The following is a 24,204-nucleotide window of genomic DNA, read 5'->3' on the forward strand; positions in this document are numbered from 1 at the left end:
TGAAATTGTTGAAAAGATCAGTGAGGTGAACTACAAGGTGCACCAACCAGGTAGAAGGAAGCCTTTCCAAGTTTATCACATAAACTTGATCAAGCCCTGGAAAGACAGGGAATCCTTGGTGGCGACAAATACTGTTAATAATTTATCACCACCAATCCCTCCAGTCAAGGTAGGTGATACTCTATCAGTGTCACAGAAACAGGAGGCTCAGGAATTTTTACAGAAAAACAAAAACAAGTTCTCTGACCTCCCAGGGCGTACCCACCTCATCCATCATCACATTGAAACTGAGCCTAGAAGCAGAGTAAACCTGAAGCCCTATAGGATACCGGAGGCACGTAGGAAAGCCGTATCTGCCGAGGTAAAACGTATGCTTGATCTGGGGGTAATTGAGGTGTCACAGAGTGAATGGTCCAGCCCGATTGTGCTAATCCCAAAGCCCAATGGAACTTGGAGGTTCTGTAACGATTTCAGAAAGTTGAATGAGATCTCCAAGTTCGATGCTTATCCTATGCCCAGGGTAGATGAGTTGATTGAGAAGTTAGGTAACGCCAGGTACATAACCACCCTCGATCTCACAAAGGGCTACTGGCAGATTCCACTTTCTGGTGAGGCTAAAGAGAAAACTGCATTCTCCACCCCTGATGGGCTATTCCAGTATGTAGTGATGCCATTCGGGTTACATGGAGCGCCTGCAACTTTCCAGAGGTTGATGGACTTGATTCTGCGACCACATCGGGATTACTCAGCCGCCTACCTCGATGATGTGGTCATTTTTAGCTCTGATTGGGAAAGTCACCTCTGTAAGGTACAGGCCGTGTTGGATACCATAAATGATGCAGGGTTGACCATAAATGCCGAGAAGTGTGCTCTAGCCCTAGAAGAGGCCAAATATCTGGGCTACATTGTTGGGAGAGGATTGATTAAGCCACAGCTAAATAAAATTGAGGCAATACAGAATTGGCCTAGACCCCTGACAAGGAAACAGGTTAGAGCTTTCCTGGGTATTACGGGTTATTACCGTAGATTTGTGCCGAACTTTGCCTCAGTTGCTGCTCCACTAACTGACTTGACAAAGGGCGGAAAGACAGCAATGGTCACGTGGACCCCAGAGGCCGAGAAGGCTTTCCAAAGCCTTAAGTCTGCCTTGTGCCAACCACCTGTGTTAGTTACCCCCGATTTCAGGCGAGAATTTCTGGTCCAGACAGATGCCTCTAACACAGGCTTAGGTGCAGTACTCTCACAAGTAGTGAATGGTGAGGAGCATCCGGTGACGTACTTGAGTAGAAAACTAACCCCGGCCGAGAAAAATTATGCCATTGTGGAGCGAGAATGTTTGGCAGTGAAGTGGGCCCTAGAATCTTTAAAGTATTACTTGCTAGGCAGGAAATTCAAGTTGGTGACAGACCATGCCCCCCTAACATGGATGAAGTTAAACAAGGAGAGAAATGCAAGAGTGACTAGATGGTTTCTGTCCTTACAAAACTTTAATTTCACTGTGGAACACAGGCCAGGGAAATTACAGGCAAATGCTGACGCATTGTCGAGGGTAAGTTGTCTGTGGGGACAAAAGGCTCAGCCCTCCGGTCTGAAAAAGAGGGGGGGGGATATGTAGACATGTCACTGGAGAAGTGGTCGAGGGGGTGTACATCTCACCTAGGTTGCTACACAGTGTGAGATGGTAAGTCCAGGATGGATCAGTTTCTCAGCAGCAATATGCTGCTGAGTGGTTATTTAATCTTGCCGGGCCTGGGTTTATATGGAATGGCAGGTAGGTTTGGTAGAGGGACCTGTCATTCCACACACCCCCCCGATCCAGTTCTGGGATTTGGATCAGGTGAGCTTTGATCCTAATTAGCCTGGGAAGGTAAAGGCTCTGCGGGGCCTGCAGGTGCGCGCTCTCAGCCAGGGAAATGAACAGTCTGGGTGTTGGAGGAAGCTGCGAGCGCAGCCACTGCTGGAGCTAAAACCCACCCTGCGATATCCAGGCGAAAGACGCTGTGTTTATAAGTGTCAGATAGGTGAAAAGAACCTGTTAGTAAGCGCCCAGCCGGGCTAGGTTGTTTTCTTATTTTTTTTTCTGTTGTACTTAAAAAGCACGGTGTTGCCGTATATTTTTGTTTGTTGGACTGTTTGTACCACGAATAAACGCCAAGGTCTGCTTTATAAATTCCAAGTCTGCTGTGAACTGTGTCCAAACTCACCCTACCCCGGGAAGATCCCTTACAATATATATATATATATATATATATATATATATATATATATATATATATATATTATTATTATTATTTTTTTTATTATTATGATTTGTAAATAATATAGCACCTTTTTGTGAAACCAAAATATAACTGTAGGACATATAACACAGAAGTGGGGTTATTGCAAGTTCATTTTCCCAAAGTCGTAAATCTGTTATCCTTGAGTTGGTGAAGTTATATCAGGACAAGGAGGGTTTGATTTAACATGACTGGGTGCTATATTGTCTCTATACAAGTATTTTAATGGGTAAAGCCATAGACAAAAACAGTTATAAATCATTTTAATAAACATGTAGGAATTCAGGGAATGAATAAGTTTGTCTGGTTGTATGACAAGTGTCAGATTTATGGTTAGTTACATTGCCGTAGATCTTAGAAACCAATCATGTTGTACCTAATATGCTTGCATTGTAAGAAACTGTATAAATTAGACCTGCATCTTGTAATACTTTGAACATAAACCTATATGTTCCCAGCTGTTAATAAAACTGCGTCATTATTCTACTTCAGTATTCAACAATGTGATATACCAATATAGCCATAGGCAATTGAGTTATTCAGCAGTGTATTATTTTCCTTATCGCTAAAGCCCTGGGCAATCTGGCCACCAATTGGTCAGTATCCTTGTTGGGAATCAATGACACATGCAGCATACAATCAGCCTGAACAGGACAAGTATTGCTCAGTGCTCTAGATAACCCACTTACAGACCATTCTGGCTTAGATATATGGGGATACACGTGTTCCATGTTTCATGCGGCTATTCCAGATTATTGCAGCCACGTCCCGTGTGACAATTATTAAGTGACAACGTTGTCTCTTTGATTTTTAACTATTTTACGGTACTTAGAGGGTGGTTTTTCACTAAGTACATTTTTCCATAATTAAAGAATGTTTGGCATATGAATACCATGGTTTGGTCCTCCTTTCAACTACTTGCCCTTTCCCTGTCTGTTTCCCTACAATCTTATTGAACTGATCCTTTGAACTAGTGTCCCAGGTAAATATAAAAGACACAAATGAATGCAGCTTCATAATTATTAATACATCATCTTAGGCTGGGACAGGGCCAGGACAACCTGGGCTAAGATGAAGGCATCTTCCCTCACTCTCCGGGGCAGATGCCTGTGCTGAGAAGGTGGTGTCTGTGTTCTCAGCACAGGTGTTGCCATGCCTGCTCTCCTGTCCACTTTACACTTCTGTTGGAGGGAAGAGAGAGCAGAATCCCCCCTCTAGGAGATATCGCAGCCCTGCACTGTGCTCTATTCTATAAAACAGGCAGCTTGAGAACAGCATTCGGATAAGCTCTCAGGGCCCTCTGCTCTAGATGGCAGCAGTGCGGCCAGGGCATGTACCCCTTCTGCCCCCCCCTCTTGTTTTGGCACTGCATGCGACTCCTGCTTTTCCTCTTATAGCCTAGTTGCCAAGGCAGCAAATTGTCATGCTGCAGCACTGTCTGTGGGGGAAAAGAGTGATATTCCTAAACTTTCTGTAAGCTCCAACCTGACTAGCTTACACAGAGCTTATCTTTGCTTTGACAGGTGAACATATTGATATGCACCCCCTTATTTAGTGAAAAAATCCCTTGACAAAGTCTTCTGGTGACGAAACGCATCAGGAGAGGAAGCTTGTGCATACATTTGCAGAGGTCCCCCTGCTGACTGAGGAGAACACGGCTGGCTACTTCTTAGCCATTTGGATGGGTGGGTGGGAGATGCCATTCATACGAATGGCAAGGAATCACTTTTTTTTCTTGCGGATTTCGACTAGTGCAGTTCATAGCACCATTCAAAGTGAGTGCATGGTTTCTAGTTTAGGGTTTAATACAGTGTTTCTCAACTGGAGTGTCACAACACATTGCCTGACAGTGAAGGACTATGGAAACATGAGAAACGCGGGAGGTGGATTTCCTTAACCACTTCAATACAGGGCACTTAAACACCTTCCTGCCCAGACCAATTTTGAGCTTTCAGTGCTGTCGCACTTTGAATGACAATTGCGCGGTCATGCTACACTGTACCCAAATGAAATTTTTATCATTTTTTTCCCACAAACAGAGCTTTCTTTTGGTGGTATTTGATCACCTCTACGGTTTTTATTTTTTGCTCTACAAATAAAAAAATACCGAAAATTTTGAAAAAAAAAAATGTTTTTTTTTGTTTCAGTTTCAAAACTTTGTAAATAAGTACGTTTTCTCCTTCACTGATGGGCACTGATGGGGCTACACTGATTGGCACTGATAAGGCGGCACTGATGGGCACCAATGGAGTGGCACTGATGGGCGACACGGACGGACACTGATAGGTGGCACAAATTGACACTGATAGCTGGCATGGATGGTCGCCATGGATGGATGGCACAGATGGGCATGGATAGGCGGCACAGATGGGCATGGATAGGCGGCACAGGTGGGCACTCATAGGCGGCACAGGTGGGCACTCATAGGCGGCACAGGTGGGCACTCATAGGCGGCACAGGTGGGCACTCATAGGCGGCACAGGTGGGCACTCATAGGCGGCACAGGTGGGCACTCATAGGCGGCATTGGTGTTATACTATAGTAATGGATGCCAATCAGTGCCAAACAATAATGCATGCCAATCAGTGATGCCCATTGTGGGCACTGATTGGCATCCATTGTGCTGACTGGCATCCCTGGTGGTCTAGGGAGGATTACCTTTTCCCTGGTGGCGTCCCTGGTGGTCCAGTGTGGGCATCCTCGGGGGGGCTGTGCTGATAATCGATCAGCACAGACCCTCCCTGTCAGAGGAGCAGCCGATCGGCTCTCCTCTACTCGCGTCTGACAGACGCGAGTGAGGGAAAGCCGAGCACCGGCTCTTCCCATTTACACTGTGATCAGCCGTGATTGGACACGGCTGATCACGTGGTAAAGAGTCTCCGTCGGAGACTCTTTACCGAGATCGTAGTTGCCGGGTGTCAGACTGACACCCCGCATCAACGATCGCCGCTATGCGCGCCCCCGGGGGCGCGCAGTGGCTCATAATCCTGATCACGTCATATGACGTCCGGTCAGGATTATGAAACCACTTTGCCGCCGTCAATTGCCTATAGGGCGGGCGGCAAGTGGTTAAACAAGCGATACACACTTTAATTTATAATAAAGACAAGACCATATGGCGAGTTCACTACTGGTTGTGGGAGAGCACTGTTTTTGGAGATATTAATGTACTACGGTGGATGGACGAGAAAAGTTATACAATGAGGAGACTTATTTAGACTTGATGGTTTGCATTTCTACACAATATTTACTTTTTTTTTTCTCTTTCTTGGTTGATAAGCCCCACTTTGCTATTACCTGCAGGAGACGCATTAGGGATCCATGCAAATAGGTGTGGCAGCGGGGAGCCAGTGTCCACGTGGCCGATCGTATGCGATTTGGAAAACAGTAAAGGATCATACTAGGCAGGAACTTAAAAAAAAAAAAGCAGGTTTTAATGAAACTTGTTGAACAAGTCCTGTTGTTCTTAGGGGAAAAAAAAAACTGTGATTGCAATTGGATGAGAAATATAAAACACTGACAGCAAGATCAATGACCAGAATATTCCCATTTAAAGTGATTGTAAGGGCAGATTTTTTATTTTGTAAAATGTCATGCTTTCCTGCTCTGTGCAATGGTTTTGCAGAGAGCAGCCCCGATCCTCCTCGGGTCCCCTGCCTGTGCTTCTGGCTCCCCCCCCTGCTGAGTGCTCCCATAGCAAGCCGCTATGTGTGCTTGCTCCTGAGTCGGTTTTGTGTGTCCATAAGGTCCAGCCCGGCCCCTGTTCCCTCCTCACTGGCTGTGATTGACATCAGTATGAGCCAATGGTTCCCGCTGCTGTGTCTGACCCAATGAGGAGGGAGAGAGCTGAGAGAGCATCTGCTATTATGCACATTGCTGGATCGAGACTGGGCTCAGGTAAGTACTTAGGTAGGGCTGGAGGGGGATGGGGGGTGTGGCGCTGCTTGCAGGTTTCTTACTAGGGATGAGCCGAACACCCCCTCGGTTCGGTTCGCACCAGAACTTTAGAACGGACCCCAAATTCATACGAACGTTAGAACCCCATTGAAGTCTATGGGACTCGAATGTTCGAAATTAAAAGTGCCAATTTTAAGGGCTAATATGCAAGATACTGTCCTAAAAAGGGTTTGGGGACCTGGGTCAATGCCTAAAATGTTTTTAAAAATTGCCGTTTTGGCGGGAGCACTGATTTTAATGATGATTAAAGTGAAAAAAAAAGTGAAATATTCCTTTAAATATCGTGCCTGGGGGGTGTCTATAGTATGCCTGTGAAGTGCCACGTGTTTCCTGTGTTTAGAACAGTCCCTGCACAAAATTACATTTAACGGAAATAACGTCATTTAAAACTGCTTGCGGTTTTAATGTTATATCTGGTTCCTGCAATATGGTTGAAAATCATTGAGAAAAATGGCATGGGTAGCCCTCCCTGCCCATTACCAGCCCCTTTGGGTCTTGTACGGATATTAAGGGGAACCCCGTACCCATATTTAAAAAAGGAAATACGTGTGGCCCCCAGGCCCTATATACTCAGAACAGCAGTATACAGGCGGTGCAAACAAGACAGGGACTGTGTAGATTTGTTGTGTTAAGTAGAATCTGTTTGTAATTTTCAACTGGTACATTTTTAAAGTGTAGCTCCAGTTAAAAAAAACTATTTTTAAGCTTTTTGGAAAACATAGGGAAGGGTTATCACCTCTGTATAATTTGTTTTGTCGTCCATCTTTTTTCATCTCACTTGCTGTTGTCTCCTTCCATTTGCAAGTAGGAGATGTTTGTAAGTTGGATGTTTGAAAGTAGGGGCCTGCCCTATATGCTCTGCAGAAATGGCGGAACAAGGTTTTGGTTTTGCCACAACATTGTAAGCCCTCAAAGTGATTTCTTGGTGGGCGCTGGAGCGCCCTGCTGTGAACGATTATATCAAGAATTGTAATTACATGCCATTGTTGAACAGTGGTAGAAAAATTGACCTTTGGTGGTTGTGGTGCTGGTGCCACAACACTATAAGTCCTCACAGTTACTCTGGGTGGGCACAGGAACGGGCCCTCCTGTGAAATATTATATCAAGAATTGTAATTACATGTCCCTGTTAAACAGCACGCACAATCTTCTACCGCTGACTGCAAGCTCTATTTAAAACGAGCAAGATAGCAAGCTATATAGATGGATACAGGGGTGTATACTGGGTTCAGAGCACGCAGACAGCACGCACAATCTCCTACCACTGACTGCAAGCTCTATTTAAAATGAGCAAGATAGCTAGCTATATAGGTGGATATAGTTTTGTATACTGGGTTCAGAGCACGCAGACATCCACGCACAATCTCCTACCACTGACTGCAAGCTCTATTTAAAACGAGCAAGATAGCTAGCTATATAGATGAATATAGCGGTGTATACTGCGGTCAGGGCACGCAGACAACAACCACTACAGAAGAGCAAGAACGAAAAAAAATCGGCCGATAACGATCGGTGTATACTGTGTTGAAGGTACACAGAACACCCACTAACTCCTACAGACACCAACACACTACACAAGGCCGCCGCGCTGGCGGCCTTATATAGTGTGGGGCGTGTACTACACAGCCTGAGCTGCCTGTGGCCAATCATGGCTCTCCTCCCTGCCGGCGCTATGATTGGCCAAGCATGCGGGGTCACAGTGCATGCTTGGCCAATCATGAGCCAGCAATGCATTGCGATGGCGCAGTGCATTGTGGGCTGTGAGCGCCACACAAATTTGGCGCGAACGGCCCACAACGTTCGGAATTCGCTGAACAGGCGAACAGCCGATGTTTGAGTCGAACGTATGTTCGACTCAAACACGAAGCTCATCCCTATTTCTTACTTTAATGCAGAGAATGTATAAGTATAATTGGATTTATACATTCTTCAAAAATAGATTACTCATCGGTCAATAAGAGATTTAAAAAAAAAAAAGCCAGCTAAGTAACTAAGAACTGTCTGACAAACAACTTTCAGTTTCAGTTGAGTGTATCTACCAAACAAATTGCATTTGTTACATCAAACAGTGTTTGCACGAGACTGGTTGAAGACAATAGGCCAATTAGTATTAACTATGAAAGTAAGCACTGCAAACTACTCGCTAAGAAAAACACATATCCGCAATTGTTCCCAGTATATTAGAGAAAGTCTTAGACAAACATTAAACCCAAACAGTGTTTGCTTAAGACTAGTTGAAGAGAATAGGGCAGTTGGATAGTATTAGCTATCACGAAGAAAAACACATATCCTCAACTGTTCCCATTATATTAGGCTGCTTTCACACTGGGGCCTTGGCAATAAAGCTCCGCTATTTTTAGTGGCGCTGTACCGTAGTTTTTGCTGAGGTTTTCGGCTGCAACAGCGCTTTGCCGGCGGTTCGGCGCCGCTGCCCATTCATTTCAATGGGCAGGGGTGCTTTAGGAGTGGTGTATACACCAGTCCTTAACCAATCCAAAGATGCTGCTTACAGGAGTTTTTTTAATGTCCTGCCAGCACATCGCCTTAGTGTGAAAGCACTCGGGCTTTCACACTGAGACTACAGGGGAGCAGTTTTTCAGGTGCTTTACAGGCACTATTTTTAGCCCAAAAGCACCTGAAAAACGCCCCAGTGTGAAAGGGGTCTCAGGCAAACATTAGACCCAAACAGTGTTAGCATACTGCAACAATAGCATAAGCCTTTGTGTTCCAGCCTTCCAGACAAAGACAAGATAAGATGAAGAGCTAATATCCTAATTTCCAAAGCTTGCAGGCCTTTTGAAATAAAGGTTTTCCATAAATGAATAAAAGCTGATCATTGCAAGCACCACGATCAGCGTTAAATTGTTTGTCTCAACCCTCTGCTACTCTGTCTGGACAGCTTGGTCCGTAATGGAAGTTAAAAAAAACAGACTTTCTGGCTAAATCACCAGGTGAAAATAAAGGAAGAAAAGCCTTCAAAAAAGCAAAACAAATGCAGTCACCATATCTATGAATTGGTGGGCTGCAATTTAATGTTTTGTTTCTAGGTTTAATACTGCTTCTAAAGCTGAAATGTAATTTGCTTATTCTTACAGTCCTTGATTCCGCCCTTTCACTCCCTCCAAAAAATACAAATAAAATTGTAAATAATAAAGTCTTGTTTTTTTTTTCGTTTTGCGGTGACAAACATGTTAAACCTACCTGCTCTGTGTCCTTCTTTTCTCAGGGCCCTCGCCGGCGCTCCTGGCCCTACCCTCCTGCCCCACTGTAAGCAACTTGCTATGGGGGCACCCAAGCTGAGCTGCAGCTCTATGTGTCCATTCAGTCTCTGAGCCGTGGCTAGACCCCACCTTCTCTCTCTCTTCATTGGCTCACTGACTTTGATTGACAGCAGCGGGCTAGCCAATGATGTTTGTGTCTCAGTCAATCAGGAGGGAGAGTCCCGGACAGCCAAGTCTCTTGTGCAACATCACTGGATCAAGATGGAACTCAGGTAAGTATTAGGGGGGCTGCTATCCCAGGTCAGAGGCCCCTCCTCTCTCCAGTGGATACAGATACAGAGAGAGATCTACAAGCCCCAGGGAGATCCCGCCTCCCGTGGACACCATAGAGCTGTCGATTGCTGCCTCCCCCCAGGTGTGGGGGGGGGGGGGGGGTACAGAGATGTGCTGGGGGTCCAAGGTGCACAGTGGAGACCAGCCAGGTACAGGGTAACCTCTGGAAGGGGGTGACTGTCTGGGGACCCTGAAGTAAGGGGGGCCTCTGGGGACCCTGTAGTAAGGGTGGCCTCTGTGGACCCCGAAGTAAGGGGTGCCTCTGGGGACCCTGAAGTAAGGGGGGTCCACTGCGGACCCTAAAGTAGCAAGGGTCCTCTGGGGACCCTGATGTAAGGGGTGGCTCACATATACATACAAAAACAATACTCAGCAAACAAAAATAAAAATAAATCCTGTGTAAAAAGAAAATGCGTGCAAAAATGCAATTCCGTGCAATCAATCCTGTGCAAAAAGCAATAACGTGCAAAATAGCAGTTCTGTGCTGGATTCTATAATCCATTGAAACAACAGACTGCAATAGTCCTGTGCAAAAAAGTAATGCTGAAATCCTGTGCTAGCGAGCACTACTGTGCAAAATGTCTATAATCCTGTACAAAAAACAAATGGTATTCCATATAACAATATGACCCAATAGTCCATACAATGTAGCTGATAAAACCGGAAAGGGGTAAAAAGTGTAGCTGTGCTTCACCCAGAGTCTTCAATTGTGTTCTCCAGTGTGAAATCTTCGTGTGTGTCACTTAATGCTCTCTATGCTCTTACCTCTATTCAAATGATAACCAGCTTAATAAACTTAGCATGGTTGTGGAGTCTTCTAAGGTCCCTGTTCATTAGGGATATTCCTCCTAGTCTTGTGCGTCCAGGGGTCTCAAACTGGCGGCCCTCCAGCTGTTGTGAAACTACAAGTCCCATGAGGCATTGCAAGGCTGACAGTTACAAGCATGACTCCCACAGACAGAGGCATGATGGGACTTGTAGTTTCGCAACAGCTGGAGGGCCGCCAGTTTGAGACCCCCTGCTCTAATGTGTGCCTTTAATGGGTCAGCGTGATTCTGATATTCATATACACCAGGCATATGTGGGGAATAAAAGATAAATTCCCATAGCGTGATATGTTTAAAACTAACTATACATTTTATTAAATGAACGGCCAAATGGGCACTTACAATTGTAAGGAAAGGTAGAGTTACTCCTTAGATCTATAATGTTTTTAGAATCAAATCTATAATGATTTAGAAAATGTTTTCATCCCATGCTAGCTTGTGCAAGTTTACCAGAAGTGCTAAGGCGAAGTGCGAAGCAGGGTTAGAGTTGACATTTAGCTATAGCATGTTAAGAACATATATTGCGCGTTTGGGACATTGGCCTAAAACCAAGATGATAAGGTTAAATATTCTTAGAATTGTGATGTTGAGTCTGTCTCTAGGCAGAAATACTATGAATATCTTTTAGGTTAATATTAATTGTATAACATACTGCTTGAATATGATTGGTTGTTCATGGGACGTTCCCCCTATATAACCCTTTCTTTTGTATTGTATATATTCTGTGAAGCCGGAATAAACCTTTGTATTCTTGATCATCCACACCTTGTGTATGGTGTCTTGATTACCTGACTGGTCAGGGAGTTTTTCCATTGACCACCAAAGTCCAGCTCGAGCACAGGAAAGAGGGGCTGAGATAGGAATGACCTTTCAACAATGATAGAAGAAAATGAATGGCAAATCTGTAAAATGATTGGTGTTACAGACGCCTCTTACATCACTTCCGGTCTTACGGTGTCCAGTCACTCTCTGGTGATTATCAACAAATATGGGGATTTGGTCACACCATATTGCTATATGGTGCTTAAGCCCACTAAAGGCCGTACACACGATCAGACTTTTTGACAACAAACATGCAAATTAGCTGTTTTGGAGCAACATCCGACCATGTGTACGCTCCATCGGACAAACTTTTTTGGTTTTCATCTGACTTTTGTTGGCATTGCGAGCGGACAAACTTTCTGGCAACAATAGTCCGATGGAGCAAAGTCCGATTGTGTGTACAGAAAACCATCGGACTTTTGTACAAGGTACAAATACGCATGCTCAGAACCAATGCAAAAGATCAGACTACAATACAGAAGTTGACTAAAGGTGGCACTGGAGTAATTGAACGTCCTCTTTTGAAGTGTCATCAGTACGTTGTGACGTCACTACGTTCGTGTTTGTTGTCAAAAAGTCAGATCGTGTGTATGCAATTCAAACTTGTGGACTACGCCCTTTGTACAAAAGTCCACGGGAAAGTTTGTACAAAGTCCGATCGTGTGTATGAGGCTTTACTGTGACAAAGTACCCCATGATTAGTGGGTCCTACACTATCCACAGACTGGGAGATCCTGCTTAAGGGCTTAAGCCCCATATAGCAATATGGTGTGACCAAATCCCCATATTTTTTGATAATGTTTTTTGAAAAGGTCTAGGTGTTTTAAATAAGCCTTGCTGGATGTACATGTCTTTTTTGCATGTGTGCACTGTAATATTTTGGTTCTGTTGTATGGTCTTATGGATGCACCATCTTTAATGCATCTTTTAGGGTGTGCCCCCCAAATATATATTTTCTCTACTGTATGGATTCTGACCAAATCCTTCCTCATTAGTATCTCTCATTAGCGTCCACCTGTGTCATGGGTGGAGACCTCTAGTTCTCACATATAGAGGAGTGTATTGTTCCCATGGTTTAGAGAGGCAGGATCTCCCAGTCTATAGATAGTGTAGGACCCACTAATCATGGGGTACTTTGTTGCAGTAAGTGGGCTTAAGCACCATATAGCAATATGGTGAGACCAAATCCCCATATTTTTTGAAAATGTCTAGGCGTTTTAAATAAGCCCTGCTGGAGGTAAATGTCTTGTTTGCATGTGTGTGCTGTAATATTTTGTTCTTTCAGGACGCTGGATGCATGGATTCCTATGGCAGGGGGTGATACTTTTTGATGCACCTAATTAGAGCCAGAGGCTCTAATAGGCTTCAAAATAGGGTCTGCTCGGGGCGCAGAGAGTGCGCCCTGATCCCACCCAATTGTGTGATGATAGCGAATTCATTTTCACTATTTTGACACTAACCCTCCTTCCACCAATTAGAAGGCAGGTGCTTCCAGAGCCACGCGGGGGGGTTTGGCGGTGCTGCCAGAGCTACGCGCAGGGGGTTGGAGGTGCTGCCAGAGCCGCATGCACGGGGGGGGGGGGGTAGGTGCTGCTGGAGCTGCACAGGGGGGGGGGGGGGTCGTGGGCACAGTGGCTGCATATGATGGATGCATTTGATGGGCACAGTGGCTGCATTTGATGGCGGGGGCTTTTCATTTTTCAGTTTGTTTGCGCTCCCCCAAAAACTTTTTTAGCACCAGCCACCACTGAATAAAGCAGGTCTTATTCTAGTTCACTCCAAGACAGGTGTTGTCTGGTTCTTGGGGTTTATATAGCCAGATCCATTAGGCTCATGTTCCAGGACTTGGGAAGCAGCTTCTTGGTGGAAATATCCAACAAGGAAAGCGGATTCCATCACACTGAGTGAAGTCTTGGAGTGAACTAGAATAAGAACTGCTTTATTTGAGAAACACACACTGAATTTATACAGAAAACCATCAGATAAGGGCTACTCCCATTCTCTCACACAATGTCACTTTAGACAGTAGAGCTAACTCTTTTATCATGACAATGACCACCCCAGACAGTCCGGCTCCCCCATAGATAGGACAAACTTATGCCAAAAGCAATTAGTAGCCAGCTCTGTCTGGATAACTTAAGAACACATTAAAATACAGAGTTCTCTAGGCAATGGTTGCAGCCCAAAGTCTGTGACAGTAAAGCCTCATACACACGATCGGACTTTGTACAAGCTTTTCTGTGGATTTTTGTACAAAGGGTGTCAGCTGAGATCTTGTATTGCATACACACGGCAGGACTTTTTCAGCCAACTTTCACCAAATCATGTGGTTTTTCTGCTCTTTACCGCCACCTTTGGTCAACTTCTGTATTGTTGTCTGATCTTTTTCATTGGTTCTGAGCATGTGTGTTTGTACTTTGTACAAAAGTCCTATGGTTTTCTGTACACACGATCAAACTTTGCTCCATCTGACTTTTGTTGCCAGAAAGTTTGTCCGTTCGCACAGTCGACAAAAGTCAGACGATGAAAAAGTTTGTCCGATGAAGCGTACACACGGTCGTATGTTGCTCCAAAACAGCTAATTTGCATGTTTCTTGTCAAAAAGTCTGATCGTGTGTATGGGCCTTAAGGCCCCTTTCACACGGGACGGATCAGTAATGATCCTCCTCGTGATGATCCTCTTGCTCAGCAGGGATCGCTCCGTTGTCCCCGCTGAGCCGGCACTGTGCAGGGACCGCCCTGTCAGCTCTCCATTCTCCTCTATTGGGGATCGGACGAACACGGACCGTCTGTCCGTGTTCATCCGATCCGCTCTGCAGACGGATAGAAGAATAGGATTTTCCTCCGTCTGCAGAATCGGACAATAGCGGAGGTGGACGATATCTGTTCATCCGCAGACACCCGCTATCCCATAGGAATGCATGTATGTCCGTATTTCATCCGCAAATGGATGGATGAAATACGGACATAATGTCTGCATGTGTGAAAGGGGACTAAGAATCCATTCTTACCTATCAGACTTCTCTGCATTAGATAAATGCCAGAATGACTAAGCAATGCTAAAGATAATAAGCTAGTCAGTGGTGAGAACAATTACTGTAACGCATAAATATTCAAAAAGGTAACAAAAACTGTGTCAATTGGCAGCTGATGGATTGCCTACCCAGACTGAACTATATCTCTGTAGTTCTTGAGAAGCTAAAAAAAAAAACCTTTAACCACTTAAGGACCGGAAGGATTTGCCCTCTTAATGACCAGGCCATTTTTTTTAAATTCGGCACTGCGTCGCTTTAACCAATTCAACCCCGGAAGAATTTACCCCCTTCCTGAACAGGCCATTTTTTGCAATACACACTGCGTCAATTTAACTGACAGTTGTGCGGTCATGTGACGCTGTACCCAAACAAAGTTTGTGTCTTTTTTTCCCCACAAATAGAGCTTCAAGAATTTTTTCCCCACAAATATTGGCAAAAGATCGCTCGTCTCTTGGCTTCCCCCGCCGCCATCCTCGGTGAGGGAATCAGGAAGTGAAGCGTTGTGGCTTCACTTTCCGGTTCCCTACTGCGCATGCGCGAGCCACGCTCTGCATCCTCACTAGTCCCAGCTGTGTTCTGGGACCTGTGTGTTTCCCAGAACACAGCGGGGGGTGACACGAAGGGGCGTGACTCCCGCAGGGGTGTCTATTTCCGGAAGTGGGTGCAGATATCTGATATACAGGTATCTGCACCCCCCTCCCACCTGAAAGGTGCCAAATGTGACACTGGAGGGGGGATCCGAAAAGCGGAAGTTCACTTTTTGTGTGAACCTGCGCTTTAAAGTGGTTGTAAACCCTCACATATACTAAGTGTCATAAATAGCCTCAGATGATACACAGTGATTAAACAAATCCTCCTACATATGCTTTACTTGTATATCTGCTGTCTTCAGCTTTCTACAATCGTTAGAAAGTGCAGATCTTGTTAAAAATCCTTCTTCCTCTTTCAGCAGAACATAGGGGTGGGTGTGGAGACTGGGTTTAAACTGTGTTAGAGCTGATTAGAGGAAAGCGAAACACATAGCACCTCCACACAGGCAGAGGAATGAAGGAACATGCAGAGCTATATGCCGAATAGACAAGCTCCATGCTTATTCTCCTATAAACTCCCTCCCCGACACAAATTTTCCGTTTATGTGTCTGAGAACTTGTCAGAAGTAACACATGCTGATAACAGAGGAACAAAGCACCAGAGAGAAACGGCACGTAAAGCTTTGGAGAGAGATAAGCAAACACTAAAGATATGTGCTTAGTTCAAATTTCATGAACAGGGTTTACAACCCCTTGAAGAAAGAGGGCTCACAAATTCTTCCCTGAAACATGTTGCCTGTCAGTACAGTTCTGCGTTTCCATCATCCATGTGTGTGTCTAGCTGTTGCAAACACCGGAGTGCTGGAGTGAGTCCAGCACACTGCACACTCCTGATCACCATTGTAAGGGTCTTGTAAAGACCCTTAATTATGTACTTACTTTGTGCTTTACTGTAATTTAATAATTGCTTTTGGTTGGCCAGTCTCACATGTGGCAACACTGTTATTGTTATTATTATAGAAATTATGTGGCTAGCAGGACTTTTTCAACGTCCTGCCAGCGCACCGCTCCAGTATGAAAGCCCTCCGGCTTTCACACTGGAGTGAAAGGGGCCAGTTTTTTCAGGCACTACACAGGCGCTATTTTTAGCGCTGTAGCGCCTGAAAAAAACGGCCGGAGGGCTTTCATACTGGAGCGGTGCGCTGGCAGGACGTTGAAAAAAGTCCTGCTAGCCGCATCTTTGGAGCGGTGTATTTACCGCTCCTACCCATTGAAATCAATGGGGCAGCGCGGCTATAACACCGGCAAAGCGCCGCTGCAGTGGCGCTTTGCGGGCGGTTTTAACCCTTTTTCGCTCGCTAGCGGGGGTTAAAACAGCCTGCTAGCTGCCGCATACTGTCGCTAAAATGACGGTAAAGCTTTACCGCCGACACCCGCACCGCCCCAGTGTGAAAGGGGCCTAAAATAATATTTATTGTTATCATAAGGAGTGTAAACCTCCCTTGTGATATAAATAGGCAGTGACAGATCCTCTTTACTGAGACCCCAGATGTCTCCTTTTGCCCGTAAAATCTTCGGATCATACCAAGATCTGTATGTTCCAATGCTTTTTTCAAACCAGTAATAGTTTGTTTACAACCCGCAAAATAAATACTCGTCTCAAGGGTTTCTTAGACCAAAGAGATAATCAGGCTGTTCTTGTCAATAATCAGCCGGCAGAACCACCAACTGCAGTCCCAGGTTCCCCAGTGGGACAGGAAAGACCAGGAAGGTGGCAAAAGGTGGTGGTAGGTGTGGGGGAGCACTTCCCACTGCTTGTAAAAGCAATCCAATGGCTATTTAGCCACTAGGATTGCTTTTACATAAAAGGTGCTTCGCCAGCTCAAAAAATAAATATACTGGGATGATGCCTGCAGCTGCAGGCATCATCCCGGTATAACCACTGAAATTCAGGTGATGTACGTTGCCCAGCGACAACTGGTTACAATTACCAGCAAATAACAGGTTTTTTTTTTTTTTTAAAAACATTCAAGGGTCTGATTTGTATTTTGGGGGACATTTGGAGGAGTCTGTGTGCTGATTCTTAGAAGAAAAAAAAAAGAAGAGGCTTGCAATGAATGTCATTTGCCAGTAATTTAAAACTGTATCTTTTTTTTCCTTAGTAAACATCACTTTTCCTATAGCATGAATACAAAAAAGAGTGGAACGCCCTCTTTAAGGAATAAGTATGCATGCAGAGTCTATCAAGGATGTATAATAAGTAATGCTTTAACTACAATCAAAATATGTATTAAGTATGAATATTGTTATGTTCTAACCTTTAGTTTAGATTCTTTCCAGATGACTGTATTGCGTAATAGAGAATGTGATACACAACTACTGTATTTCTTGGACATGATTGTGTAGAAATATTATGGTCTGTTTACAAATGTCCAGATGGTCCGATGTCTAAAGTATTGGGGGACAAGAGGGAAAGGTACGGGGAGATCAGCAGGGCATGATAATAGGCAGTCAGGAGGGTATATACAGTTGTGCTCATAAGTTTACATACCCTGGCAGAAATTATGATTTCTTGGCCATTTTTCATTCAACTGTGTTCACTCTTTTTAAATCATAATGAAAACAGAAACTACCCAAATGACCCTGATCAAAAGTTTACATACCCCAGTTCTTAATACCGTGTCTTTAACATCAATGACAGCTTGAAGTCTTTTGTGATATTTGTGGATGAGGCTCTTTATCTTCTCAGATGGTAAAGCTGCCCATTCCTCTTGGCAAAAAGCCTCCAGTACCTGTAAAATTCTTGGGCTGTCTTGCATGAACTGCACGTTTGAGATCTCCCCAGAGTGGCTCAATGATATTGAGATCAGGAGACTGAGATGGCCACTCCAGAACCTTCACTTTATTCTGTTGTAGCCAATGACAGGTCGACTTGGCCTTGTGTTTTGGATCATTGTCATGTTGGAATTTCCTGTGCCTTTGTAGCTCACACATTCCCCAAAAACACCAGCGATCCACCTCTGTGTTTCACAGGAATGGTGTACCTTTCATCATAGGCCTAGTTGACTGTAGTGTTTATGGCTGTGGCCAAAAAGCTCAATTTTGGTCTCATCACTCCAAATTACTTTGTGGCATAAGGTTTGAGGTTTTTCTCTGTGCTGGTTGACATATTGTAAGCGGGATACTTTGTGGCATGTGCGTAGTAATGTCTTTCTTCTGGCGACTCAATCATGCAGCCCATCTTTCTTCAAGTGCATCCTTATTGTGCATCTTGAAACAGCCACACCACATGTTTTTAGAGAGTCTTGTATTTCACCTGAAGATATTTGTGGGTTTTTCTTTGCTTATGAGCAAAACTGTATATACCTCTGTCTATAAACATAAAAAGCAGTGGGTTGTGAAGTGTGAAACCACAAGGAATATAGCAAGCTAATTAATTGGTAGAGCAGGTATAAAAAAATTTAAGAATTAACAATAGTCCTGATTACTGGGAGTGTGAAAGTGTACAGACATAAATGGAACTTTGCCCGATGAGGAGGAAAAAACCCCCCTCACAGTTCAACTTTTCAGAAAAAATTTAAAAGATGATCTAACCTCCTACATCCTTAGCACCCCCCCCCCCCCAATCCCCGCTGTACTTTCCTTCTTGGGTGAAGAGTGGTCAGTGTCCACGCATCCAGTGCGGCAGTCTGGGAATCTGAAATCCCTACTCTTCTACCCCTTGTTTATGCAAGGCTTCTGAGATGGATCAGAGCAACTGATTGGTGAGCACCAGCACAGAGAATCACCCCAGAATCTCTGCAGAAAGAAGGGCAAGATGAGCTGTCCTTTTAAATCCCAAGACTGCTACACTAGCTTTGTTAGCACTTACAGCTCATCACCCACAGAAGTACAGTGGGGACCTGAGGTTGGGAAGCATATAGGATGTTAGTTCATTCTGTCATTTAAAAAAAAAAAAAGAAAAAAGGTGAACTAAGCCTGTAAAGCGGATATAAAAGCTACAAATGAACACAACCATTAATACATAATCTAATGTATTATTTTTTTTTAAAAGCAAACTGAATTTTACCTGGTATCATCCTATTGTAGTCCCTGTACAGCAGGTCTGGAGTCTGAGAAGGAGCAGTACTGGGGCAAATCAGTTAATGTGCTGAAACAGGCTGATAGAAAAAAGCGTGACAGAGAAACGCTCACCATTGTGCTGCTTCTCTTTTCGCTATCCAGTCACTGGCTGCGAGGGGTCCAACCTGAGAGGGTTGTGGGTTGAACGACGCTGGATCAGACAAAGGACATTTAATAACAGAATAAAATATGTAGTATTTTGGGGAAATCTCTAGAGTGAAGTTAAATCTAAAAGGTAATTATTTTTTATGGACTATTTATTTTCCTCTTGCTTTATTTTGCAATACTTTGTTTTCCCTGTTGGAGCTGATAAAATGTATATCTATACAGCTTTGCATAAGGGGGATACAGCCAATACAACTGTAAGGGGCCCTTGGGCCTGCCCGAGCCAAAAGAAGGCAGGATGGATTAAGGGGAGCCATGTTGTGCACTATAGAAACAATCTCGGCAGCTTCTGCTGCTCTGTGTCATTAAGCTCAGACATCAAGCTCTTTATTGCCACCTCTGGCTATTATGTGCATGTGCACCCCTCGTGTGAGCTGCCTGTACTGTGCTCCCCTGTGTTAGCAACATGTCAGCTTTGTGAAAATGAGCTGGGACTAGGTAGGAGGATTTTCTTTACAAGTAGGGGCTATGAAGGGAAGGGAATGGAGGGGGGCTGTTTGTGTAGAGGGAGGGACCAGAGCCTTGTATGTTTACAGATTGTGTATGTGTGGGGCTGACATATATATATATATATATATATATATATATACATACACACAGGTGGGGGGCTGGCATATATACAGGTGTGGGGGTGGGGCTGACATATATACAGGTGTAAGGGGGGCTGGCATATATACAGGTGGGGGGTGGGGCTGACATATATACAGGTGTGAAGGGGACTGGCATATATACAGGATTGAGGGGGGTCTGACATCTATATACAGGATTGGGGGGCTGAGTGCGTACAGGTGAGGGTGGATTCAGTGGGCAAGGCCTGGGGAATGTTGGTGGCCATGCTCGAGGGGGGGGGGGGGGCAGGCCTAAAGTTGTGTAAGGGGCCCAAAAAATTCTGATGGTTGCTCTGTAGCTTTGATATAAAACTACTGTACACCTCCTGGAAAGCAGACTACAAATACCTTTGCTCTAGGGCAGATAAAGATCACAAAACAGCCATCAGTGGCTTCCGAAGCAGTGCCACTAATTCATCTTAAGATGTAGGAATGCCTGTTGGTCATTAGCACATTTGACTAGTATAACCCCCTAAAGTTATTTACTTCCAACTGTTCAGTATGGCTGCATTCTTTCTGGGGCAAAGGGTTATGATCACACTTTCATCCTATGTAGGCATCTGCACAAAATCTCTACTCAGATAATTACAAACCTTTTCGATGATCTGTTGGACAAGTCTTCCTTACCCCATTCCCTGCCAGCAACAGAGGGAATAAAAGTGTAAGTCTGTTATGCCAACTATCATCTGTATGGTGGAGATGTATAACTGCCTGATCGCTTGATATACACAGGGTACATTTGCCATACGTGCTTTACAAGTGGGTTTGATCTGAAATGCCAAGACCGCATAGCCCCTTATTCTGGGCATGCATGATATAGTGTGCATGTGTCCCTCAAGGACATCTCATTTCATCCCAAGAACATAGTGCACAGACATGCTCCAAGGACATCTTCTAGCAGCCCCAGACTTCCCAAATCCTGGGCACATAATGTGGATGCATGTCCTACAGAGATCTCCTCGCAGCCCCAGTCTTCTGCAGAAATAAAGTAGACCGAATATTCTCACATAAGGGACAGGAATCAAGCAATGGAGTTATGGGGTATTCTCGCGCCAAACTATGTATAGAAATATAAATACAATTAAACTATGGTTGCAGAAAACCACCGATAGGGGTACAAACCCTCCCCAAATGTGTATATTAAAAAAATCAATATATGGTGTTGTGCTCCAGATAAATAATCAATATCACTACTAAATATATCAAGGAATCATAATGTCGTGCCTATAAAAGTCTTTAAAAAATATTATAAGTGCAAAATGTGGTAAAATAATAATTATGACTGCTTCATAAATATTCAGCTTCTAAAGTGCATAAGTGCCTAAACCTTTAAAACATTCAATAAAGTGCATAGTCAAGTGCAAAAACTAATTGATACAGTACATTATTCAAATACTGTAGCAGATACACATATACCATAAAGTGCATTAGTGACAACCTAAATAAATAAAAAAATGTCCAATAGAAATTTGATGTGTCTGAATCCACAACACCAAACCATCTATATTAGATCATGCAATCTGAGTCCACACAGTGCCAAAAAAAAACTAGGAAACTCCGTGAACAGGTAAGTGATTCCAAAGGTGATCTTGCAATTCCTCAGAGTGTTCACACAATGGGTGCAGTGGCCACCTTACCTTACTGCTGTAAGGTAAACAGCATTATTAGCTCCAGGAATCTAGGTGTTGCTGACAACTGCTGTAAGCACTGCAGATATTTCCCCACTTGCAGCTCGATGTCTGCGGTAACCGCCAAGTTTTTAAAAGGCTTTTGCACTTTATTGAATGTTTTAAAGGTTTAGGCACTTATGCACTTTAGAAGCTGAATATATATGAAGCAGTCATAATTATTATTTTAGCACATTTTGCACTTATAATATTTTTTAAAGACTTTTATAGGCACGACATTATGATTCCTTGATATATTTAGTAGTGATATTGATTTATCTGGAGCGCAACACCATTTATAGGAATCAAGCAATAACTTACCGTACTTTTTTCTTACTTTCTTATGGAGTATTTAATAACACTAAGAATTGTTGTCCTTTGTTAAAATCATGGCACCCCAAACAGATCACATTCTACATTTCCTACAACATATTTCATACCTTCCAAAAAAATAGCTCTTGCCTGATATCTCTCTCAGTACTGCTTGGACTTTGAAGAAGGGGACACACCCCGAAAGCTCATCCATGAAAAATGATATGTTAGTGCAAATAAAAAAAAGTATCACGGACAGTACTCAGTTTTCTCTGATATCTCTCGGAAAATTTCTCTGCCCTTTACTCTAATTAATCATATTTCCTGGTTCAGCTTTGCAGCTTCCTTTGCAGACTATCAAAAGTTCATGGAAGGTCGACTATAACAAATTCTTAGACAACATAAATCAAACACCTAATCACACATTTTTCTGTTATCTTGAACAAATGTACACAGGGTTCCATCCTACCAAGTACTGTCTGGGCTGTACAGTGGATCTTTTCATTCACCAAGATCTGATACATCTTACTATAATGTAAAATACATTTGTGAGATCAGCATAGGAAAAAAAAACATGTCTGTTCTGATTTTTTCATCCCTTGCATGGAAGTTTTAAAACAGAAGTGTGAGAAACTAAGATAACAAATCATACCTAGATGGATGTAGCATCGATCCCAGCTGCAGCTGTACTTTGCTGCCTTTACACCGAGAACTGATAAATGAAACACCACTGATCTCAGTTCTCAGTCTTCAGTGAGCAGAAAGCTGGTGAATGACAGTCACTTACTGGAGCGGCACACTGTAGAGGGGGCAGGAGTGGCTGACCGAGGCTCTCAGCAGTGCGCTGAGAGTCTGAGCCAGCTGCCGGTGAAGCTTCTAGGTAGATTCCAACATTATTGTCGGGACCCTCACAGAGCCTGGACCGGCTCTGTGACGTCAGCAGACAGTGAGATTTAACCCACTGTCGGCTGAAAATGGGTCACATTTGCATTTTAATGTGAAGTAAGTGTGAAATAAGTATTTGATCCCCTATCAATCAGCAAGATTTCTGGCTCCCAGGTGTCTTCTATACAGATAGCGGGCTGAGATTGGGAGCACTCTCTTAATCGCTTGCCGACGGCTTCATGCCGATATATGTTGGCAGAAGGGCTCATACAGGCAAACTAACGTACCTGTACATTGCCCCCCATGAGTCGGGTCGCGGGTCCTGCAGACTCGATTGCCGCGGGGATACCCGCGATCGCCTCACTGGGAGGTGCTAATGTAAACAAGCATCTTCCAGTTCTGCCTAGTGACAGTGTCACTGATCTCTGCTCCCTGTGATCGGGAGCAGAAATCAGTGACGTGTCACATGTAGCCACACCCCCCCACAGTTAGAAACACTCCCCAGGGCACACTTAACCCATACCCTGCCCCCTAGTGGTTAACTTCTTCATTGCCAGTGTCATTTACACAGGAATCGGTGCATTTGTATAGCACTGATTGCTGTATAAATTACAATGATTCCAAAAATGTGTCAAAAATGTCCGCCATAATGTCGCAGTCACAATAAAAATTGCTTATTGCCGCCATTACTAGTAAAAAAATGAATAAAATTTATAAAAATGCCATAAAACTATCCTCTATTTTGCAAACGCTATAACTTTTGCGCAAACCAATCTGTATATGCTTATTGCGATTTATTTATTTTTTTACCAAAAATATGTAGAAAATGCGTATCGGCATAAACTGAGGAAAAAATTTGTTTTTTTAATATATATTTTTGGGGGATATTTATTATAGCATAATGTAAAAAAATAGCGTGTTTGTTTTGAAAAATTGTCATTCTTTTTTTGTTTATAGTGCAAAAAAATGGGTGATCAAATACCACCTAAAGAAAGCTCTATTTGTGTGCGTCAATTTTGTTTGGGCGTCACGTCGCACGACCGCACAATTATCAGTTAAAGTGATGCAGTGCCAAATCGCAAAAAGTGCTCTGGTCAGGAAGGGGGTAAATTCTTCTGGGGCTGAAGTGGTTAACCACCTCAATACAGGGCACATACACCCCCTTCCTTTGCAAGCCATTTTTCAGCACTGTCACACTTTGAATGACTTTTGCACGGTCATGGTACACTGTAACCATGTGAAATTTTTATTATTTTATTCACACAAATAGAGCTTTCTTTAGGTGGTATTTAATCACTCCTGGGTTTTTTAAGAACAAAAATTAAAAAAAAAAATTTTTTTTCTTAGTTTCTATCAGTAAATTTTGTAAATAAGTAATTTTTCTCCTTCACTGATGGGTGCTGATAAGGCAGCATTGATGGACATTGATAGGCTGCACTGA

At 43.7% G+C, this 24,204-nt stretch overlaps 1 protein-coding gene across 3 annotated transcripts in view; it reads right to left on the minus strand.

Annotated features, from left to right (window-relative positions):
- Positions 1–24,204, minus strand: part of AMN1 (antagonist of mitotic exit network 1 homolog) — a 158,081-nt gene that overhangs the window by 95,825 nt on the left and 38,052 nt on the right. The window contains exon 1 of one of the 3 annotated variants that reach the window (XM_077469300.1): positions 17,323–17,452. The exons of the other annotated variants lie outside the window; for them this stretch is intronic. Within the exon in view, the coding sequence (XP_077325426.1) occupies positions 17,323–17,400 (78 nt within the window). The 5' untranslated portion in view covers positions 17,401–17,452. Of the gene's footprint in view, positions 1–17,322; positions 17,453–24,204 lie in introns of those variants that run through there. 3 annotated transcript variants of the gene reach the window in all.

This window comes from Lithobates pipiens, unplaced genomic scaffold (genome assembly GCF_037356315.1).
Source record: "Lithobates pipiens isolate NorthernLeopardFrog02 unplaced genomic scaffold, aLitPip1_a1.2 Scaffold_8, whole genome shotgun sequence".
Classification (NCBI taxonomy): Eukaryota; Metazoa; Chordata; class Amphibia; order Anura; family Ranidae; genus Lithobates; species Lithobates pipiens.